The sequence below is a fragment of the Phaethon aethereus genome, assembly GCF_964289735.1.
Source record: "Phaethon aethereus genome assembly, chromosome: 16".
NCBI lineage: Eukaryota > Metazoa > Chordata > Aves > Phaethontiformes > Phaethontidae > Phaethon > Phaethon aethereus.
The window spans coordinates 5,791,221-5,815,894 of record NC_138592.1 but is presented as its reverse complement, the minus strand read 5'-3'; the positions used below and the strand labels follow the sequence as shown (position 1 = coordinate 5,815,894).

Genomic DNA, 24,674 nt, shown 5'->3' with positions numbered 1-24,674 from the left:
TGTTAACACCTGTAACAATAGAGCTCAGAAATAACAAATTAATAGAGAAGTCACAACAACATACAAGGAATCTTGAGCTCTCTATGCTTTGAAAAAGTATCACATTAAGTAAAAATAAACCATGCCTTAATTCTAGCAGAGTAACTACTTTATAAAATGAAATGATTTTTGAGCTTTTTTCCACTGATGAGGAATTAAGTTCTTCATCGTTTTTTGTTAAAATTCAAAACTATTCACAAATATACACTTTTTTTCAGTTAAAATATAATACTTGAAACAATACAAAAACTACAGTAAAAGTGAGGAAAGGTATGTTTGCTATAATCAGGTTTTAAGGTTCAGAAACCATTTTAAGCTTATAGCAGACTGCTCTACTACTGGAAATGTTTTGTTAAAAAATGAAATATGAATTCCAATTACACTGAAACACTGAATGTGGCATAAGACTTTACACACCATACTTAACTGCAGGTGAGATCAGAGTTACCACCCACATTTACAAAGAAAAAACCAAAAGGAATTACTCATGCATATTAGACAGAAACACACACCTGTAGATGAAACGTGGTCATGAAATGAAGATCGTAACATTTCTCTAGACCCCTTCCAGCTCAAGGAGGTAACAAAAACCTTCTTATTTGTCCTCATTATTCATACTAACCGCAAACATAAGGTGAATAACCCTTCTGATGTTCAGAGGTTACTGCAGAACACATTAGTTTTGCTTTTCAATGCTAGTATTGTCCATGTGACCCTGCCTTAGTTTTATGGTGGCAAAGAAGGACACATCTTGATCTCTGTCAGACTGCAGGGCTAGAATGGTCTCTTCCGCAGCTTCTAGATGAGGATTGCCAATGCTTTTAAAATAAGCTAGAATAAGGGGAGAAAAAGACAATTTTCATCAAAACCAAAAGAATAAACCCTAGGGCGCAAGTAGTGCAGAAATAGAGAGGATGCCAAAAACATCTGGGGTAGCTCATCCAATTTACAGGCTCCTTCGAGAAACTACAGCAAGCTAAGGAAGCTGACAGAAAAAGAAATATGCTGCTTCCCACTCATCTTATTAGGTACTTCAGTATTTCTAAAAGAAATTCTTTTTGCTGAGCCCTAAACAGAAATGTATCAACAAGTCAAATCAAGCTCAGGAAGCTGCCACTGTACAATGCACTATAAAACATTCTCCATACTTTATTCTGAAAACAGATACGAGACGAGATTTCTGTGCATCTTCCTTTGAATAGAGGTCAGCTGATTGATTTGTTTTTAAGGAATTGTAATACAGGAAATTGTAGCAGCACAAAAAATTGCATTCTTTCCTAGTACAAATGTTAGCTTAAGACTAAAATGAACAAGCGAATCATTCCAGAAAAAAGGGTGTAACACTTCATCTGAAGGACCTCAAAGACAACTACTTCGTTAACATAGAAGTTTGAAATATATCAAAATAACCTAATGTGATGTTTAAGAAAAATGTATTTGCCATACACATCTCGGATACCAGAAATAACCACCCGCAGCGACAGCCGGGCATTGCAGTGCTTGGCGCTCTAACGAATGACGTAACTGCCCTCTAGCGGACAAAACGTGACGTGTATCAGATTATCGATACCAGTGTCGGCCCTTTAGGGATGCCAATCGAATATTCTAACACAGAAAAAGCCACTACAGTACACATTCCTAAATCCATATGCCTAAATCTGAATTCAAGTGCAGTATCCCAGGTTACAACGTAGAATTCTGTTTTCAGTATAACCAGAACCAAACAGCCTTTTCCCAGTTGAGCCAATTTAAGAACTGCAGTGGCAGAGGAAAGGCAGCATTCGTGAGACCTTCATTCTTTCAAAGGAAATTAATGACCACACCTTTCTCCAATAACGTCTGCCTTAGAGCCTTGGCGAGCAGAACCCTTACATTTGGCACAGGATCTGAAGCAAGACTTAAAAGACTGGGGAGTAAGTGTTCAACAAATTGGTCGACAGGCATACATTCTTCTTCTACTACAGCCTACAGGATAAACACAGAACACAAGAAAGCAAGATTTATGTTAAAAATACACCATTTGCCATTCCTTTCCATCTTGTCCTTAATTTGGCCTGACTATTAAAGAAAGTCAGTGCTTAACTCTGAACAAATACACACAATGTTGGTGAAGTAAGCACAACCTTTGAAATACTATTAGAAAAACATGTCTTACTGTTCTAAAATTCATCTGAAGATGACCCAACAGGAGCAGATAACTTTTTCAGCAATATTTTAGGAATTACTGCTCTCTTGCCTTTCAACATCCAACCCTTGCTCCTCATTGCTAACTGAAGTAAGCGTTTTTGGTTTGGAGGGGGAGTACAAGTGGAAATAAAGAGGGAAATAGTTCCCGGCATCTAGCACCCATTGATAGTTTGAAGAGCTCTTGTGAACTTTTATCCTAGCACATCAAAGAATTACAAAATGCATCTCAGTTTAGGACTTAATTCTTGACTTTGCTACCAGGATACCAGAAAGTACAAGCATCAGCTATTTCTGCTGGAGGCACAGAACAAAACAAGGACCCCAGCTTCAAAACTGCAGAGCCGTGTGCTAATCCTGACACCAGACCAACTCTGCCACTGTCTTTTAATCAAGCCACAGAATCAGAGAACCCAAAATTGACCAAAACAACAACAAAAAAAATCAAGTCCAAATTTCCATTTTGCCCACATTGCTTTAAAGCCTCAAACTGGCTCTCAATTAAATGTCCCAAAGTAAACAGAAACAGAGAGAGAACATTCCAACCTGACAAATGAAGGCAAAAGCTTGTCTTCCAACCCACTTGGAGCAGTGACGAAACCGTACCACAAGTTCATTAATGAAATTTAATCCCAGTGCATTTGCACTGTTTGTGTAGAACTTCTGTAGTATTGCTACAACCTGTGAAGCAAAGGAAGGGGGAAGGGGAAATGGAGAGAGGGAAAGAAGAGATGAGACTTATATTGTAGCCCATAGAAAGTTAAAAAAAGCATAATTTCATTTGAATTCTACAAAGGCGGAGACCAAAAACTGTATTCAGTGTAATCAGCTGTGCTTGCAGAATTTAATAAATCACTGGGCTTATTCTGGAGAAAAGCAAGCATAAGCTTTAAAAAAAGCTGTTTGTTCAGGTGAAACAAAAAACATTAAAAGAAATTAAAACCACCATTGAAATAATGCCCCTTTCCATGGTGCCATGAAAAAAAAAATAAGAAATTGAAGGAATCTTCCTACTCATCCAGGACATCTGTGGGATGATGGCATTATCATGAAGTTCATAACTAATTCAGTCAGCTTTGAGGAAAGATCAGTAACTTACTATTAACCCCCGCCCCACCGCAAACTGGGGGAAGGTCTCCCAAATCTTCTATATCCTGGTTTTCATCCAGTTGTAAACACGTTTATCACTCACATACAACCAACAGAAAAATTTTAACATCTGTGGAAATCTAAGAACTAAAATATTTAATAAAAAGTTTCCATTTCACTTTTTTCCATATTGTTTACCACGTTTATCAAAACATATCTGTATTCACCCTACTCATCTGAAAGAAAAATGGAATGATTTCAGGTAGCCCTCTCGAGGATCATTTTCCTCCTCTCAGGAAGTGAACTAAATCCCCTACCAGTTTGAAGGAGATCCACCGAACTTCTGAAACTTTATCGGAGCAGAGAGTTAATGCAATGTGTCTTAAGTAATCATAGACATCATTGGGATTGTAGAGTTCCAGTATCAGGATCAACTGCCTGAAACACAAAGAAAGTGATTAACTCCAGGAAGCGCAACACTAACCTGCTCTCAATACACCATCTGTTAAACATAGGGAAGGATCATTTGGAGCCTCGAAAATACCATGGTTATTACAAAGCACTTGAACGGTTTGTTCTTCCCTTTACTTTATAAAAAGGCGCATGCACGTATTAAAGAGATACGTGCTTTAATCCATCAAGGAGTCCAAGAGAAACTTTCATCCAATTTAGATGTACTAATGAACCAAAATTATCCCAAATAATAACAAAAGCTAACAACAGAAGTACAATGAGAAGTTTTTTTGCAAACTTCAAACCAATATCCTGCACAGGCTTGCAAAGTACAAATGAAAGATTTTTTTTTTTGGTGTAGAAATCTGCATTTCCGAAGGAGGTGTACACCTAGGAACTGCACAGAACTCATGCTAGCCACACCACTGGCAGGGTGTTCCCAGCAGCCGTGCACAAACCAACCACAAAGCAAGAATCTCCACTAGGTGTCAGGGAGCTGCTGTACAACGTTCTTGCACTGGAGTGAGATTTACTTTGTTGTGCCAAACTACAAAGGGAGAGTAAACCCTCAATAGCCCAAATAAAGCAACGAGATAAACATGAAGGTCAGATTTTAGCTGCAAACTACGCCTACAAACGTTCTTTGGGTGCTTCAACAATCAACAGGGCTTGTAGAAAAAGAACTGCAGGATGTTACTTTATCTCCATTATACACCCAGTCATATGGAAATACCAAAAGAATAAGCTAATTTAAGAATTTTTTTTTTCTTTCACACACCTTAGAAAAATGACTTTGTACATACATTTCACTGATTTTTACAATATAATAATAACAATAAAAAAATCCAAAACATCACAGAATGGTATCTATCAGACTGTTATATTTCATAAGCTGCAAGCAAACCAGATCTCCATTTTGATATAATCACAGATATTTAAGTTTCAGTCACACTCGATTACAACACAACTTGCCAACCCCTCTCCCAACTCCAAAAACAAATTTAAAAAACCCCAATAGCCAGTGGCTTTTAAGTTCAGTTCCTTAATAAAGAATGGTTGCAATCTTTTAGCTCCTAACTAGGGTGTACTAACTTCTGAATGTAATTATTTCCAAGTTAGTAATGTAGAGTAAAAATCAGAAGTTAACAAAATTACATACTCTGCCAGCTCGTAACGAAACCTCCAGTTCCTGCTGTTATCAGTCACCACAAATTCTTGAAGCTGGTAAAGATACTCTCGCCTTTTGTCTGCATGAAGTAACTAGGGGAAAAACATTAATGTTATAAGAATTTTAAAATCCAATACTTGCAGTTCTCTGGTGTATTATTCTTATTTGCACCTATGTCTATTTCTCTACGTGACAGCAAGTGATCATTCACAAGATGCTTAATAATAATTGCACACAATCAGATAGGTGCCTGGACACTAAAGATTGACATCCAAAAAAGCAGATTAAGTCATCACTTTTGCAAATATACCTGTCAAAGCACCATCTCTGGGCATAAGACTAAGCAACCAAAAACTAAGGATTTGTGTTTACTACGCAGCAGCCCACCAGGATCTGCTCTTTTCTCTCCCAGCCCCAAAACCAAATTGCTAATGGTCCAACTTTCCAGCTGGACTGCACAAAATACTAATTCCTTTACAACAGCTAGGAGCTTTTACAACCACATTTACAAAGGGTTTTCAGTTTTGGTATTTTGTTGGGATATGAGACAGAAGAGAAGTGAAGAACCTTAAAAAAGCAATAGACACACACACAAAACGGCAGTATTGCACAAAACTAAACATGTAATTAGACTTTGATACCTGCACATCTCTTCAGAAAACTCTCTTAATGTAGTAGAATAAAAAAAAATTATCTTGAGATATTAAATTATACTTTCCTACCTTCAGGAAGTCATACAGATGTTTAAGGACACCAATACGGACTTCATCCAGATCTTTCAAGAATCCATTGAAAATTGGCACCAGATCAGCAGCTGTTAGCTGATCCCCTAGAATAACTGCTAGTTCATGTATGGAGAAAGCTAGCGTCCGACGTACCTTCCACTGCAAACAGTTTAAAAAGTGAACTATATTAGGCACCATAACTAAAATAAGCTTTTGAACCACACCTATGTGAGGGCCGAGAGCACAGAAGAAACAGGGCTAGTTACACAGCAGTAGAAAATTTTAATCATATTTATGAAGTGTGATTTAAATATTGAATTTTACATTTTTAGTGCACATTTAAGCCTTATAAGAAAGTATACAATGTTATAAATTCCGTGCAACAAACTGAACAGAAGAGCTACTCAAATTCTGATTTACCATTAAAAAAAATTTTTTTTTTTACCTGTACATCTGATGCCAGCGTCTCGTATGTATCCTTCAGGCAGTGCCAGTTCTGCCTACCCAGTGTTAAGGCCACCCCAGGAAGACTATACGCACAGTGTTTGGCTATTTCAGTATCGACAGTCTGGGCTCGAGCTGGGTCAGTCATTGACAAGTACTGGTCTAATAAAGGTTGAGGTATGATATCCTATAGATAGAGACGGTACATCAGCAACACACACTTTCCTTTAATTTAAGATCAGAAAGAAAATACATCTGTTGTGCTACAGTATTTTCTTGCTACCAACCAGCTGGCAGCTAAACACAGTGGCAAGACGCTCCCTTTGTGGGCTAGCTTTACAAAGCATAAGTGACCCCTATAATTATTTGTCCTCTCAGGCGTATAAAGCAGTCAGCAATGAACAGTCATTATTACTTTATCAACACGTTGCATCAAGCCAAAGTGAAAATTTTTTCTTTGCTGAAGACAAACAGTAAATGCAGTGACAAAACAGTATAGTCAGCACCTAGCTTGGTTGCATAGATGGCCTGTAAGGCACCAGTAAGGCAACAGAATTCTAACTTTCCAATTTAAAATGGTGTTCTCCTCAAATGCCTACAGCATTTCTTCCCATTCTGCAACTGACCAACTGCAGAAGCTATCACTGTATTAAGGATAATATGAACTGTATCGAGCACTCCACTAAAAGCAGTTAGATGCTATTTTAATCACCTGTAATTTTGACTTGTCATCTTCAGATGGTGGATTATTTTCTTGCTCTTTCTTTAAAAATACACTGGTTCCTCTGTGTTGTTCTTCAGAGTCCTGTAAAAGGACACACTAGCTAGTGACATGAATTTCAAAGCATCACACTACAGAACAAGTCAGATACCAAAAAGCCTTTTACAGACAAAGCCTTGTACACGGCAAAGCCTTATTCAGCGTGTTTATATGACTGAGTTGTACACTTAGACATACACTATTAAGACCACAGCAGCAACAAGGGGAACATTAGTTAGATTTACTTCTAAAAAAACCAATCTAATTTAACACAGTAAACACAACATTCCTACAGCTTTTGGGTGGTTACTTTTACTATACTCTTAAATAGTTTTTACTCTTGGCATGAATTTAAATTATATTAAACAAGACAGCTTAGCAGTTACTCCAAGTCAGTCAATACCATGATAAAAGCTTTACTTAGTTTCGAACATGCTGCTGGAAACGTCCCAAGCCTATCAAATTATGAAGCGTACATCTCTCCACAAATATCAACAAAAATCTTCAAAAAAATTAAAAAGTTTAAAAGACCAAAACCATACAAAGTTCAAAACTTCACACAGTATTTTGTATTTTATATTTTTGTTTGTACAAGTTTTATGTGCAATTTTTGTTCATAGACAAGCAGAACTTTTCTTTATGTTTTACAATTACCTCCAGCAACATTAAATACTGTAACAACAATTCTTTTTACTCCTATCTGTACATTACAATCAAGAAATAGCAACCAGGAACTGTGTATGTGTCACCACCTGATTCAGCCTCCTGTCTGGATATAAAAGACTAATTTTAGATTTGCTGAAGAAAGAGGCAAGACTGTACTTGGTACATTTCATCTGAAAAAACCTACTGCAAAATTTTAACTCTGAGGTAATTTGCGTGCAAACAGAAATAATAGCCCTCAATAGCTTTTCTTTTTCTTTTTTAATTAAAATAAGTAGCATATGATAGTTATGGTGTCGCGATGTTCGAAGGCACTAGATCAGAAGTGGGTCAATTATGCCAAGGACTACATGAACACACACAATACTTACACAGCAGCTAAGAATTTCTTTCAGACAGGGAGCACAATGCATACTTACTGTGCTCTTCAGTATTCTGGTGGTAGACTGGTCACTGATGTTATCCTGGGAAGCAGGGGATGAAAGAGTGTCCTCCTCCACCTGGTTGCAGGTAGCATCTGAAACAGCCGTTTCATCTGAAACGGTTTTGCTCTGAAGTTTCCTACTGCTTTCTTCCATTTTTTTGGTCTCGAGGTCACCAACAGAGTCAAACTGAGCAGCTCTGAGAGCAGCAGACAACACTTGGACCTGAGCTGTATAAAGCAAAAGAAGACTATTTAGCTCCCCTTCTGCACTTATAGCATTAAGCTTGTAATTAGCTAAATCTATAAAGATAAAAAGAAGTACAGCCTGAGCTGCACAGAAATGGTGTATTAGCAAACATCTGGTCTTAGAAAGGAAAGGCCCATTACTCTACCACAAAACCTTCACATAAATTAAGAGCAATAATTTGGATGTATTAACATTTTCAGCACAACTATTCTACCATTTTCTACTACTGAAAGGGTATTTCTAATAGTCCCCTGTAAGGAGGGATCTCAGCATACTGGCTCACCTCTCATTCTTCATACTGTCACACATTTTAATACAAATTCTTTTGTTATATTCTTTAATTGCTTTGACTGCCCGGAAAAGGCATCAATGTGCATTTGAAAGACTTCTGATAAAAATATCCAGAGGAGGGAATTAGTCAAACCATCTCTGAACTGTTTTGCAGAAGCAGATAGAAAACAAAAGGTTGGGTTTACCACTGTATCACCAATAGAGTTAGGACAAGTTGTATTTGCACATTATGCTACATTCCTGCTAAGAACAGGAAGTTCCTAACAGTTCAGAATGCAGAAACTGCGATAGCTGTATCTGCACAAGTCTACAGCAAGTACTGTCTTAAGATGAAATGTTAGAGCATATTTTAAAGGTGAAGAATACTAGAATACGTTGGTAATAAAGGGAACAGACAACTTAAAAGGGCAAAAGAAGGAATTACAGGCAGTTTAGCAGTTGGAGCAGGACGAAAACAGAAACTAACATCCACACCTCCTTATTCTGAGAAAGGAAGCAAGACTGTTCTGCAACAGCCATAATGGGGGGGCAAAAGTCTTCCCCATTGTTTTCTCCTATGCCCCCACAGGCCCCTCATTTCTGACTGCACAGCTGTCAAGCTAGTCTCTCCATTTGTCTTAGTTTTATATAATGTTTTTTGCTCTTTTGCTTTTGCTTTTACTGTCTGCCTTTTCTTTCCAAAACTCATTTACACTTTCTTTCTTTCATTTGTTCATTTCAATTTCCACTTTTTCCTTTACTGCTTTAAGTATCAATTTTGTCACCTCTTCCTCTTAAATCTTTCCCTTTCTTTCTGAGCCTTTGGCTCTTGCATGTTTGTGGGGGTTTTTTTAATTTTAATTTATTTTCCTGGTACCTTTCCAAATGGCCATAGGGAGCCACCTAAATATGCCATGCTACCAAGTCAGCTTGCTACTCACTACTACTACAGCAAGGAATCCAAACAATGCTGCAGTTCCTGCAGATATGACTTTGCATGCAGAAGGGGTGAATAAACAGACAGTTGAAAACCTAAATCACTAAAGTACTCAAGGGACTTAGTGGAACAAGAAACTGCGTTGACTATGAGTGACAGGCTTGTCAAGAGGGATTTGGCCCAGGAAACACATATGCATCCATATGGCTATCTGGCTATTATCACTTCAGTATGTTCATTACCAGGTTTGTATGGGGATGCAAAGGAAAGATGACTTGAAATTACAGCCGTTCTCACTCAAATATTAGATTAATTCAGCTGATAACAGGTAGCTCTGTCCCTAAAACCACAGTACGTTTATTTACAGTACTTAAAACTAAAGACAGTTCTAACAAATTTCAACAAGCTTTTTTCCCTTTTGTAATTTGATCTCATTTATTTCACGCAAACAGGAGCTAGGAACATCTCCCCAACTGCAGGTCTTGTAAAAAAGGCTGTTGAATAACTTTCTACTATAATCTACTACTCAAGGAAGTCTCATCACCTTATGAATACCAAGCCAATTCAAACACAGTCAAGGGTTTTGTAAAGGCCAGGAGAAAACCTGCTCAGAGCAAACATAATTTTACAGTTACAGTCTCACCTTGAACATCTGGATCATCTATGTGCTCCTGTAAGCTTTCTAGAACTTTTTTGATTTCACTACTAGCAACACAGTTATTACATGGCACAGAGCAGCTTTCTTTGTGCTTTTCAGTCTTGAACTGAAGCAACTCCAGATCCTGACTTATATCAGGCAGAGGAGGGCGCCAGTACAGAAATGTATTAAATACGTCCTCAGCAGACTGTAGCCTTGAGTTCATTTCAGGAAAACTGCTGTCCTTAGTGACTTCTGTGACACCAGCAGCAACTCTGTCACCCTGAGACAATCGAGACGCATCTTCTCCAGGATTGGTACAACAATCTGAACTTTCTTCCCGTGTATCTTTATTTAGGTTCTCAACTGAAAGCTTTGTATTAACTTCAGCTGAAGTGTCCTCAGTCAATGACTCTGGTTTGATTTCCATTGGTTGTTCTGAACTGGTAAAAGACACACACCATTATCCAAATAAAACTTAAAGTACTCTGTAACAATAGTTTCCAGCGAAATATTTCGTAAAAGACAGCATCAACTACAGAAGCTTAAATTATGTCTTTCTGCAGAGAAAACGTTACCACCATGCCTTACTTCACCAGTTTTCCCTTTACCCTCCTGTGAAGTCAAAGTGAATTTTTCAATAAAGTGGCTACACTCAAAGACACATGCGTCATCTCACTCTTCATACTTTTTCTGGAACTATGTTCTCAAGTTGAGATTTTTAGCCCCAAAGAGCAACAAAAAGAATTATCTTCTTTCTTCTCCCTTCCACTACACCACATCTTTCCCATGATTTTACCTGAAAAAGGTAGCATTTGTGCTGGAGGACATTAAAGTTATATTGTTGCTTGGCTGACAGGAATTGGATTTCACATCTTGTGTTGATGGTCGGATACTCAGTGTCCCATCTTCTCGAATGTAAAGACCAGCATTTGAAGGGTTTGCAAAGGTAGAAATAAACGGGCCAAGAGACTGAAAAGCAGCCTGACGCACCTGTAATAGTATAAAGACAACAGTCAGGATTCATGCAACTCCCACAAAGTTAATGCTGAAAAATAAAAATTTGGTTCAATTTTTTTGTAAGAACCAATTGGTTCTTACTACAATAGCTTCATTTAATACCAAATATAAACGCTTATCAGTTACCAATTAAGTGACACCTAAGAAAAGGGTGTTAGAATATTAAGCATGTATTTACAATCATAGTAAGGAAATATTTTACATGTTATAAAATGGAAGGACATTACTGTCCACTTCAACTAATACCTTTAACACAAGCAACCTATTCTCAGAAAAGTGTTTATACTTATAAAAAAACCTACTGAAAGAAATGTAAGTAGTAAGAGAGAGGAAAAATAGGACTATCTTATTACAGGAGATGAGATTTTAGTAGATTAGGCTCTAATTGCAGCAAATTTAGTTTAGAGAACTTTTACAGCACACTTCTGACTCGCCCATTATTTGCCTATGGACTGCCTGGGAAGATGCATCAATTACAGAGTTACTTACCCATCTGCAAGTGTCACTAATAAGACTGATGAACAGCGGGGATAGTTTGCTTCTGCGAACTTCTGGGGATGTGGTGTAAGACACTGCCATAAAGCATTCAGCACAAGCTTTTCTCATTCCCCAAACGCTATCAGAACAGAGTTCAAAGAACTTGGGAATCTGCCAAAAATAAGCAAAAGCAAGACTAATGAAAGACTAAACAAAGACTGCAGCAACTTACTATCAATGTATTTGCTTGAAAGCTGGAGACATTTTATTCTCTCTTGAGTTATCATTAAGTGAAGAATAGAAGAAACAGGGAGAGGTTAAAAACATATTAACTGAAGAAATTGGAAAAACTATCTGTCTCTCATTTCATTAAGATTTCATGTGTAACTATTTTATGTATAGCTATACGCACTAGGAAAGAATAGAAAGAATTATTAATGGGCTATTTTGCCTGAAATTGTAACATGACTGATCATCTAGTTCAGGGAAAAAAAGTCAGTAATTCTAAAGAAAGTGCATGTGTGCGTGCACACATGTGTGTATATATATATATGCTGTCAATTAAATTTTTAAAAATGTTTTGCCAAACAAGAACATTGCATTTCTATTCATTGCCAGTTTTGCTATATAATTGCAATCAAAGTCTTAGACAAATCAATTTAAAAAAAAAAGCATGCACATTAATTTCCAGAGAAGACAATAAAAGAACTTGTTATTGAACTGAGAAATACAAGTCTTGTAAATGGATTTTGGTTTTTACATACCAGCAATCTTTCTGTGGCTTCTTGCCCAACTGCATTACAAATGTCACCAAAATTAGCAGCACAAATCTAAGCAATAAAAAAAGTCATTAATAACATTCTGGTTTTTTCAAGTGCATTAGTTTCATTATCAACTTCACCATGCATTATTTATCCTATGTAACAACTGCACATGTTTGACTATTCAAATTTCAGCCATGTAACTACATCCTGTAATATTAACTCATCCTAAACAAAGACTCATTAGAGCAAGCTTCCATAAGCCACATGCCTTTGAAATCAATAGTAATAAAGGTGTCTACATGAAGAGCATAATCTACTTCAGTAATCACTAAAAGGGACAATAAGCCTACTTGAAGGTTTAGATTACTTTGAACAGCAGCTGTCAAAACCAAAGCACACTAAAATATGATACGAGGGTCAGGACTTAGGTGTACTGACAGAACTATCTTTGCTATGGCTGAGGCTGGCTTAAGTACTTTGCTGAAGCAAAAGTTTAATCAAGGTCTCAAGTTCGTGCCCTTTACAGTACATTACAAATGCTATAATGAAGGCAAAAGGGACATTCTCTCATGTTGGAAAAAGATGATACCGAAGTCTGAAATCAATTAAAGATAGGACTGTGTTAATACACTGTTTATTCACCCTGTATGCTTATTTAGAAGGCTATAATTCAGCTCAAATCGCAAGGAGTGCCGCTTCTGTTGAGGACTAAGCTGAAGCTCTACATGACCCTTAAGTCTATTCAAGTATTTTAAGACTGCTTATGCTGCAAGTTTTATTTTAATTTATGGTCGAGTACAAAAGAAGTCTTACTCTTTTGGGATTTCTCCTTCCAATAACACCAGATTTTTTTTTTTTTTTTTTTTTTTTTAAAGGAAGGATGTCTTAAGTATCTATTACTTCTGAATTTCTTGTTTTGAAATAAGATGGCAGAGATCAGGTAACTTGTTTGCATGCTATAACCAAGTACAGAGGTTTAAAAAAAAAAAAAGGTTGCGCAAAACTATAAAATGTGCAAGATCAGTTTAATTGCTACATGAAAGCTATTCACCAGGAACTGTTATCTGTTTCCTTTACTGAACTACAGAAACCATAACCATGCCAGTAAGTGAAAGAGTCTGAAAGAGCAGTTTTAAAAGTTCATCAGCTAAAGTTATGACTAAATTTTTCAGGCAGGCATTTGAACAGCAACATACAAATTAATTTTTAAGTGGTTTAGGGTTGAAAACATACCAACCTTTCGGACTTGAAACAATTTCCCATCACTGCACAGTTCACAGAAACGAGGAAGCAGCATGTGCTCAACTGTTGTTCTGCTCAACATAGAAGCCATTTTACAGATTATCTAAAAATCAAGAAGGGGATATATGTAAGGAAAATAAAATTTAAAGCTTGTAAGTATGGTCAAGTATTCCTCCTAAAAGTTACCTCTGAAAGCAAGAGAGCAACTGCCATCAAATAGATTTAACTGCTACACATTATTATATTTTCATACACCTGCTTTATGTGAAGCACAACTATAGTTTTTATTTAAAAATCATTCTACACCTCTGCACCTTAACGTAAAATTTCTGCAAATAATTCATTGTCTTATCACGTTAGACTTTTAATAATTGCATTTTCAAGGTGCTTTACAATGTTGCATACACTGATACTTTGTACAGAGAAGACAAAAGTTCCATTGAATTAGCCAGCATACAGAATCACAACCTTTAAGCATATTAAAAATATCTCAAGCTTAAGCATGCAATCAAGCCCCTTGGCTTTAACAGGACTGTTCAGATACTTAAAAAAGCACAGTCCCAGCTCTTTATAGGCTCAGACAACATAATAAAATAAACATTTGCCATACAACAGGCGAGAAAAGGGAGAGTAAAACAAACTAGCTATATATGTCAGCTAATACTTCACAGGAATCATCCTCAGAAATTTAGAAGTTAACATCACAGCGTAATTAAAGTTAGTAACGTGGTCACTAATTTAGCTTTCACTGAGGAACTGTCCGTTTCAACTACCATCACAAACCATGCTTCTGTGAAAATCAGGTGCTTTGGGTTGTATTTTTGCTTTCAGCTCACTTTCTGGGATAACTTGCTGTAATTCTTGTATTTGCAACATGCACCTTTCTATTAAATTGTTCTGCCTGCAGCACCAGGAGTTTAACACTTACACAAGTGCTGTCAGACTAACAGTACTCATCTTTCTATTTTTGTTTTTCAAAAATTGTTTTATCTACCTCCACACAAAAAAGGTTTATTAATAGAAACATCATCCTTCATAATAGAATGCTAAATAAAAACCAAGGAAGACACCATTCAAGGACTTTCCCACAAATTTTCAACCTCATAAAAGGCGTCTGGTGCTCAGATGTCACCCTGTAAAACCTCCTAAGCAATACCCAACTCTACAACAAGGAAGAGGAAAATCTAGCTGGTAGAACTATTTTACAAATCAAGTGTCAGATATCCATGCTGAAATGTAATTACACACCAGCATTTTTCTGTGGAGTCAACAGATTTCTTGAAAGTGAAGAGGAAATTTTTTTTCCCCCCAAAATGCATAAGAATTAAGATCAGGTCATTGTTCATACTTTTACAACATTACTGTGAAACCTAGTAGCGCAAATATAAAGAAACTGTTGAGGAACACAGCAATCTTAACTTTAAAATGCAGTTGTGTCTTGGCAGCCTTGTTTTAATTCTTGTTATTTGGCTACCATTTTGACAATCATTTAGCATCCTGAAGTATAAACCTGATCTTTTCAAAAATTCAGAGTAAAAATGAAATATGTTAATGAATAAACACAAAGGGTTTGATTGCTTATTTTAGTTCATGTCAGCACTATTCCTGGACCTCATCTTAATTACTGTTATAAATGAAAAGGAGTAGTAGTTCTTGTTAACACTCAACAGATCAGTCATCTACAGGACAAAGCCCCTCATCATTTTGGGAAAATAATTTCTACTGAGTTTGAAGATATGATACTTTATTTTTTAAGCATATGATAACAGTCTTGTTCCCAATTGCTGTACTATATAGCTCAATTCTTAAGAATCATTATTTCAAAAAGACTCAAGTACCTCATTGACACAGAAGCCCAGAATTCTTCATCACACAAAAGGTACAGGACCTAGAAAAAGCTCACCCAAAGTACCTCTCCACTTAGCCAAAGGCATTAATAAATAGTACTCAGTACAACAGTACTCAGGACAATCTTGCTTGCTTCTTGAATTCAGTTAAGAACTTTTTTAACCTCTCAGTATGGTGCATCAAGTTCTGACCCTGTTCAAATTCTCTCAAAATTCACAGTTTCAATGGTGCTCAACAGTACAAATGACTAAACCTACAGATTCAAGGCTTAACAGCTTAGCGCACTGAAGCTTCAACTGTATTTCAACAAGCGGGTTCTCAATTCACAACGGAGTGACTAACAAATAGAGAAGAAATAAAACAAACTGAAATAGTAATGGTATAGAAAGTTTAAATTCAATTATTAAAGTGCTCAGGACACTAAGAATGCAAGCATAATTTTTATTTTCTGGGTTTTGTGCTCATGAAAATCTCGCACAACGTTGTCACATTCTAAAAGAGCTTTACAGCAACAGTGCTAAAAGATAGAGAACAAAGGTGATTAAAAACAAAAAAAAAGGTAAAGATTTAAGATTTCTTCCAAATTCACTTACATTCACAGCTTCCACCTTGTACTCGTCATCACTGTCAGGAGCAGAGAGGTCCAACAGAATTGGACAAACCTTATTTTCAATGTCACTCTGAGCAACAAGATCTTGTTCTAGCAGTATAAGCAGTGCTTCCTGACCTGCCTTTCTAACCTATTAATACGAACAAACAAAACAAAAAAGTATGTCACTGTAAAAACAACTTTTACTGATATAAGAACCACAAAAGGCATGTTTTCAATGAACACACAGGTATGAGTTAGAAAAACAGAAAAAACTCTCAGTTTTAACGTCATAAGGAATTAGTAATAAATACTAAAGTTTAATATAATCCTTAGATGACATTTTATCAAATTCTGAGAAGCCAAAAGATGAAGTAGAAGACAGGACTTTTAAGTCGTGACTCCTGTAGCAGACCGTGTCAATATGATGCTAGGCAAGTCCTGTAAGTTTCCCATTATCTGCTAAGGAAAGTAAAAGAAAAAAAATTCAGACCTCCCTACCAAAGTGTGCTGAAACCAATAAACACAAAGCACTACATAAAAGTTAGACATCAGTCAACATGGAATTTCCTATTATCTCTTCCTCATGCCTGAAATTCATTGAACCACACAGAATTTTTCAATGATTCAACTCATGTAGTCTGGTTTTCCTACCTGATTGTTAACATCTGTGAGGTATCTTACTACTATGGGCATAAGGTACTCAAAAAATGCTGTTGGGAATTTTGGTCGACTTTCTTGCAGAAAAATGGCAATAGGAGGTATTTGTTCCATCAGCTCTGTACGTACAGTTGGTTCTAGTAATAAGAAGTAGAAATACGTCAGTAAATACAAAATTAAGATCAAGTATCTTAAGAAAGAAGTAGGGAGGGTTGTTTAATGTTTTCACAACAGAGGAAAATTAAAATACTCAAAACATAAGAAATGTCACTACTGAGACTGCCCAGTCTTAAAGGAAAGCTGAATAAAACAGAACAGTCTTACATTCGTCATCACAGTCCAGATTTGGGATCACTTCCCTCGTAGATCAGACAAAATAAGAGCACTAGCTAGAAAACCCAACCACTCCAAATGTGTGCACATGAAGTATTAAAACGCACAACTGTTCTGTGCCACATATACCACATGTGCAGAAGTAATGAATTCCTTGAAAAATATTATTTCAGGCTTGATACTACATAAGAGCCTTTCATTTATACACCTATCATAGAAAATGCTACAAAAACAGGAAAAAAAAAAAATCTAATTTTTACTGACAGATATTGCTGTTAGACGATTTAGTTTCTTTAGTTCACTCATTGCCTTCTCAAAATCAGAAGTTATTGCTTTCTATATTGCAGCTTATGTAAAATAAGTTACAAAAATTAAAAACCAAACTTTCAAACCTGCATCTTCAGAAAGCCTGACCACTATTTCCATTACAGTCAGGAAGTCTTCTTCATTACTACTGAAATCTCGAAAGACATCCAAAAGACCTCTGGCAATAATTTGCCTGTGGAGTGAACAACATATTAATTACCTTAATACCCCACCAGCAACATGTAGATGGGATGCAAGTGGAACTTATCAAACGTAAATGCACACCTCAAAAAAGATCAAGCTCTTCTCCGAACATTCAGGCATACCAATTATACAGTTTCTCCATGTCCCAACAAAACAAAGATGTAGCCAAGGGATCTTATTCAGATAACCAAGAATGCAAACCTCACTTCATGGAAAAGTTATTCAAACAGAAATAGTATCAGGCATGTGCTTAGGAGAATAACAACAAAAGTAGCAACACCTTAACATCCACAATGCTCTCAGACTCAGTTACCACAATGTGTAGCTGTTGTACTCTTACCTGTTAAATATGTTATCACTGAAGGCATATTTTTCTAGACGAGCCAGTGGAGTTAAATTATCCTGTCCAGGAATATCCAAGAATGCTGTTATCCTCATGCTATCACAGTCTGGTCCATAATCTTCAAATCCAACTTGAAAGACAAGAAGAGTAACCAAAAAAAATAAATCCAAGAGTCAGCAAGAGATGTTACGGTATAAAATACACTATGCAAATAACTCTATTTCTTTTTAGAGCTACTCTTCAAAGGAAAAGTATCCGTACATCACTGGAAACAGGTTAAAAAAAAAAATTTTAAGTTGTACCTAATGAAGTCAAGAGCAACACTTGCATATAGACCTGTAAATTCAAGCTTTGAAATTTAATTCATTTCAGCTATCATAAATCCTTGGCTTTTAACACATTTTACTTTGCAATTTGAGTGGACTAACCACATGCACTATGAGTTAAGAGGGCTCAGCTGACAAAATTGCACACCACAAACTGACAGAAACGTTCAAAAGGAAAATCAGCTCTATGAAAAGAAACTGAAATTTTAACAATGACAGACGATCCCAAACTGTTACTGCTTTAAATGAGCAAATGCTTGGGTCTGTTTCAAAGTTACCAAGGTACATTTTTCTCACTGTACTTACTGGGTCCCATGCATTTAAATCAGACTCGTAGCTTTGGGAAAAACTTCAACTCTACCTTACTTGTGAACATACTGGGAGCTTTCTACCGCAGACCTATCAACTACAGAGACTTTCCCATGCAAACCTACTCTTCTCTAAATCTTTTTTTATTTGCAGCTTGAGACTTCTAACCAAATATTACCATGCCAACTGTTAAAATTTGCCCCACCAAGTCTTACAGTGACCTAATCCAGTAACATGCACTTGACTACAAATTACAGGCAAAAAGTAAGACTGTGAATAGGATAACTGATGTCAATTTTTTTTTTTTTTTAATCCTTCATCCTTAAAAAAACGCCAGTGAAATAATCTGCCTACAATGCAAATTCTCGCATTTCGGCAATGGATACCAAACACGTACAGCAACCAAATCCACAGAAACAGTTGCACTGGAGTAGCTGATATTCCTGCTCTTGGTTTACAACTTTTCCAACCAAGCACTCCTAGACTTATTCGTTCACATAAATAATATATCAACTGTGATCATACTTAACTACATGCAAATTGAGCCAATACTGCTTCTCATATGCAAGTAGTAGACTCTCAAACCAGCATATGTGCTGAGAGTGACAACCACTGAAGACAGCAAACCAAATTGGGCAGGACACAATATTAAGCATCTAAATCAGTAAAGAAAGCACAAAACTGGTAATAACTTGAAAGCACAATGACAAGCCAAATAGGATATGTTTAAAACTGTGCCTATGAGGCTATAATCTAGGCACTCCAAATGATGGCTCTACAGACAGAGACCTCCTGTCTTCAGGCAGTGGAACTCACATGGTGCCTCCATATTACAAAAAGAGCAAAGCTTTGACTAAATACCTAAAAGCAAACCAGGCCTAGTTTCCTTTGTAGCACCAGTTTCCCCCATTGGTAAAATGGGAAGAACAGGAATACTGTCCCACTGACACACTTTGAAGACTATGAAATGCGTATGAAAAGTACTATATAATCCCTATCTTCAGTATTATGGTTTAATAAAAATAAATATTACAGTCCTTCCCGATATGTCATTCCAACCAGTATAAAGCTTTTGCACATCTTAAAGGAAAGTCTGTATTATTTCATAATGCACTCTGAAACTGCCAGCATGTTAAATCCTGTGTATATGTAATTTGACAATCTCTGATGTAACAATTTCTTCAGGATTGAAGTGGCTGTACTTTAATCAGGATAACTAAGTTTCAGCTCTACCCTCACTGTTACCTGACCAGTTTTATATTACAATCACTCTTCCCTAAAGAATCCCTTAATCTGAGACCCAGCACAATGAACTCTGGCTCTAAATTACATTAATATCCACTATAAATCACTTTTTATATTAAAAAATCTTCTGTTACCAAGGGGTACCAAGCCTCACCTTTTTTCCTACAGAAGAATTCCTATTTCTATTGGAAAACTCTGCTTTCCAGTTATTTAACCTGAGCCAAAACATTCTCAGAAATATACCTCATTTGAAGAAGAAATCATCTGAACATACTTGGAGCAAAATGTTATACTTGGGTCTTCAGGGGAAAAAGCAGAGTGGTTTAAGAAAGCAGACAGTCTCCAAGGAACCCAGCTGAATTAAAAGACTAGAGCAATTTTGAATTCTGCAATTCCTGCAGACAATATGCTCTGACCAACAAGTTCAACAGGATTCAAACAGAAGAAAACTGTGGAATTAGAACAAATGTTCACGTTTCAAATGTATACACGGGTACTACAAGTGAACCTACAGCTACATGATCAGAAGATACACTAATTGTTCATGGCTTTTTATAATTACTATGTATTGTACTGACACCCTTGTTTCCATTCAACTGGTCATTATTATTTCTAGTGGCTAATCTTTATATATTTTTTATTTCTGTCAGGTTCAAAACATTTACCCACACAAGTGTACATAATTTACAGTGCACAGATCTGTCTGGGACTGATTTGTCCACAAGCTCTAGCTAGGGCTAGCTTTCCCACTAAGCATAGTATCTGAAGAGATAGCATCCAGCATTTGCTGCTTCAAAAGAAACCTGCTGTATCACTGAAAGCTCGCAGGAAGTTATACAGTGTATGCAAGATTGCAGATTCATTTCTGACACTGCAAGAAACTCTCCATAACCAAACCCAACTCTGACCATCCTTCTATCTATGCAGTTATAAGATACATGTATTTTAAAATCCACACAGATCAGACATTCTTTCACTAGCTAATTTTTGAGGCTAGCCACCTGTTATACAAAGGAAGATTTATTAGAGCGTAAAAAAAAAATCAATATACCATTAACTTTATCTCATGCCCACTTGTTGAATTAAGAAACAGTTTAAAAATGAAGGCTCTCATCAGCTGACTTCAAATTCAAATGACAATTAAGTAAATCTCAATTCTAAGTTTGACTACAATACTATACCTGGGACTATTTTGTAAACTTGATGAACATGCTTAATTTCACTACTTGGAGTAGTTCTATTATTCATTTAAGTTAGCATACACTAGTGCTTCTAGGACCACAGGGAAAACAGAACAAACTACTTATGCTCAGGATCAAGAGTTAAATACCAGAAATTTTTTCAACACATCCTCAGTACACATAAGGAACAGTCATGGCAGAATCCGTTTTATCTTGTCTCAAAAAATTTTAATTTTTTTTTTCCATGAAACAAGAAGCCATTATTTACACGTTTCAGAATACAACAAAGTACTAGAAAGCAAATTACAGAAAAACAATTAACTAGTGTTTCTTATCCAATGTTCTTTCATAGGTGAATCAAACATTCAATATTTCTCCCTCTAACAATATCAAACAAGCAAGCTTGAAATCTGCTCACCTATAAACAAGAATAAATGCAACAGTATTCACAGCTGAACTTGAGTTCATCATGCCTTTGTTTGACCTAGACTCAAAAGCTGCTCAGAGCCTACGAGCAACACCTGCATGGTGGGAGGATTTAACTATATAATTCAACATCCTTAGCTAGTACCACTATCCACTTTTTCCAATATAAACCAGTAAATACTAGTGCAGAGCACAATGGTTTAATGAGTTCAAGGAGATCATTTTCTCTCCTACTGTTTTTAGAAAGAAAAACAATTTTTAAAATACATTTTCTTTATTGTACAAAGGGCATAATTAAGCTAATTATTTTTCCAGATGATCCAATATCTTACCTCACAAAAAACAAGTTTCAAACTGTACTCGATGAATTTAGGTAGATTTTGCTACAGCTTTTCCCCAAATTCAAAGGAATCCCCCAGTCTCTCCATTTGTTTCAATGCAGTTGATCTTTAATGCGCATAACATTATTTCACCAATTTAGTTAAGAACGGGAAAATCCAGTTCCAGTGATTTACTTCAGTGAGATTTTCCCAAAATGCACCATGAACTCTTTGCTAGACTAGCCATCAGATTAGCACAACAGTATCTCAGTCCAGATGGGACACCTGAACTCTGCTGTAACACAAATAGAAGACAGCTTTCAATGCCATAATTCTACATGCACTGTCAAATTAATGAACTTAATCAAAGAATATAATAAGATTTCAATAATGCCCTAAAATGCACATGCCTTTATTTACATGCTCATCCTGAAATTGATCATTTCTTTTACACAAATTTTAAGTGACCGACATAAAAAGCTTATTAATTATTGCTTATGACAAAGTTTTATTTATCTGAACATTTTTCTTAACTTCATGACTCAAACTAGAATTTTGCCTATAAGCATCAAACGTCTTAATCCACTTACCAGTCAAATCCCGTTTCAACAGAACAGCCAAAGACTGAACAATACTTTAACTCCTAGTGATGGTCACCCCTGGTTCAAGGCCAAGACCCACAGCAGAACACCTCAGGAAGTCTGCATGTCTTTCCTCTGCTTGCACCTTACACAATCAGCAAACTGAACTCAAATGACACACCAGTTTGGAGGGTTTTTCTTACAATAGAGAGAAGAAAACTGGAACAGGAACTGGGAACAATTCAGAAAAACCCAATCAATTCAAATAGCTAGGCATTCATTAGCACTATTAAGGGTTTTGTTCAGGGTTTTTTGTGGGTTTTTTTTTTAATTAGGGCAGAGAAAGGTATTTTCAACTCTTAAAAAAGGTGCTACAGAAACAACTGCTACAGCTCTTCTGCTAGAGGAACTCAGTGCAAAACAGTCTTTAAATCAGCATAACCACATTGAAATATATCAGCTGATGTCCTTCTCACTTAAATCCTGTTCAACACATCCATGCTTTTTGTCATCTAAGGTGATGACTTCTTACATTTACTTACCGCAGCAAGCGATAACCTTTAGTACCTCTTTTTAAGCATCTTCGTACAGTATTACCAAAATTTCGAATCCCTATGTACTGAATACATTTATTTCAAGTAATACATACTTGAAACTCCACACTTACTGCATTTTTTTAGGTTTCTAGCTTTTCAGATAGGTAACTGTATTAAGAAAGGAGGATGCTTTTTAATTACAGATTTAAATTCATTAAGACTTACAGAGTTACAATTTATCCCTATAAGAGAAATGTTACAACACAACTTTTTTTCCCACTACCTACTAGTGAAATGCAGAAACCTCAAAGATTTGAGAGCAGCAACACTTAAGAGCAGCAACTAAGAAAATCCCACAGAACGACCTCTCACAGAGACAACGTCCCTGCGCACCTTTCCAATGGAATATTTCAGATCTCACTTGCATGCTAACATTTCCCCTGGTGTTCCTGAAGACCACCTTCTTCCTAAATTAATTTATTCATGCTAGATTGGGGAGAATCCATCTGTTTCACGTTTTCAAGTACTATTACACAATAACGGTCTTGTGGTAAACAAATAGAGTCTCTCAAAAGAAACAAATTCAAGTAACAGCTTGCTTTTTTTTTTTAAAAGAAAAGTCAACCCAGCATCCAAAGCGCCAATGAAACCACCCTGCACATATAGCTGCTTTCTAAAGCAACACAAGTTCATGTAATTATTGGTTAAAGACTGATCTCCTTAAGTAACACCTCAAGCTGTCTGATAGGTGTTCAGCGCTAATCCTGTAACACAACTCTGGACTATACCAGCTTGAGGTGGAACTGTTGCCCGGTCTAGGATCCACGACACGGTATTTAACCTAAAGCCGCTAGCTTCCATTAGCCAGCTAGAGTACAAGAGCGGTTTATGTTTCGCTCCCGCTTCCGAGGCGCGCACGCAGCCACCGCAGCCCCGTCCCGCGAAGCACCTGTACCGCAGGGATGCGGGAACAGCGAAACGCACGGACCCTTAGCAGCCCCCACAGCGCTTACACCTCGCGCTCCTTTCAGCTGCCGCAGCTCGGAAATCCTGAGGCCACGCTAGGCTAATTTCCACTGACAACAGCGGAGCTAATCCCCTAACCCACCGCCGGCCGGACCCGCTTTTCTCTCCCAGAGCGGGCCATTGTCGGAGTTGCTGTTTACACGGAATCCAACTCTTCAGCGGCCATTCGAAGCAGCGAGGATGGTCTTTCGGAAGGCCGGTTTCCAGACTCCGCCCCAGACCTGCCTCCCGCCCGCCGGACGGCGGCTGCCCCCCAAAACCCCGCTTCCAGGGGCTCGACCCGTCGGCCAGCGCTTCAAGGCTTACGAGCCACGCCAGGTGAGGCGAGGGCCCGCAGATGAGGGAGGGAGCGAGCCCGCTTCCCCTGTCAGCGCCGCGCTCCTGCGGACACACAAACACGCTCCTAACTCCTGAGCCCTGACGCCTTATAAGCCTTCAGCTACCAGTACAAACAGCCTCAAAATCCTCCCTTCACCCTAACCTGGATCAAAACACGGGGGTGGGGGGGGGAGAGAGAGAGCGACAGAAGGACCCCAGGGTGGGAGAGCGGGGAAGGGCCTAAACAGGGAGCAGAAAAATAAAAACAGTTACTCACAATCATCTAAGTCATCCTGCAAATCCACAAAATACAAAGGGATCCCTACAAACAAAAACAGAAGAGAGATACCGGGGGGTTGGTTTCGCAGAGGCTGCGGCGAGGACGGTGGCAGCCCCGAGAAAGCCGCCCCAGCACCCCCGTCCGTCCGCCTGCCGGCTGGCCGGCCCCACTTACCAGCCATCTTGGAATGGACATGGGCGAGGAGGAGGAGGGGAACGGGAGGGCAAAGGGAGGAGCCGCCGGCACTTCCTCCCCCCGGGTCAGCCCTCACGCAGCCGAAACGCGACTGGTTTAATAGAC

At 37.6% G+C, this 24,674-nt stretch overlaps 1 protein-coding gene across 1 annotated transcript; it reads right to left on the bottom strand.

Annotated features, from left to right (window-relative positions):
* Positions 1–715: 715 nt before the first annotated feature.
* LOC309410709 (serine/threonine-protein phosphatase 4 regulatory subunit 1-like) lies at positions 716–24,555 on the bottom strand (the record flags this gene model as incomplete). The annotated part of the gene is made up of 20 exons (XM_082007154.1): positions 716–870; positions 1,863–2,004; positions 2,770–2,904; positions 3,630–3,750; positions 4,925–5,025; positions 5,656–5,817; positions 6,104–6,289; positions 6,815–6,907; positions 7,945–8,177; positions 10,047–10,483; positions 10,840–11,033; positions 11,550–11,708; positions 12,302–12,367; positions 13,539–13,646; positions 15,985–16,131; positions 16,635–16,777; positions 17,366–17,472; positions 17,824–17,956; positions 24,372–24,416; positions 24,549–24,555. 20 exons carry the CDS (start codon positions 24,553–24,555, stop codon positions 716–718), a joined length of 2,874 nt encoding a protein of 957 aa, XP_081863280.1.
* Between the last annotated feature and the right edge of the window lie 119 nt (positions 24,556–24,674).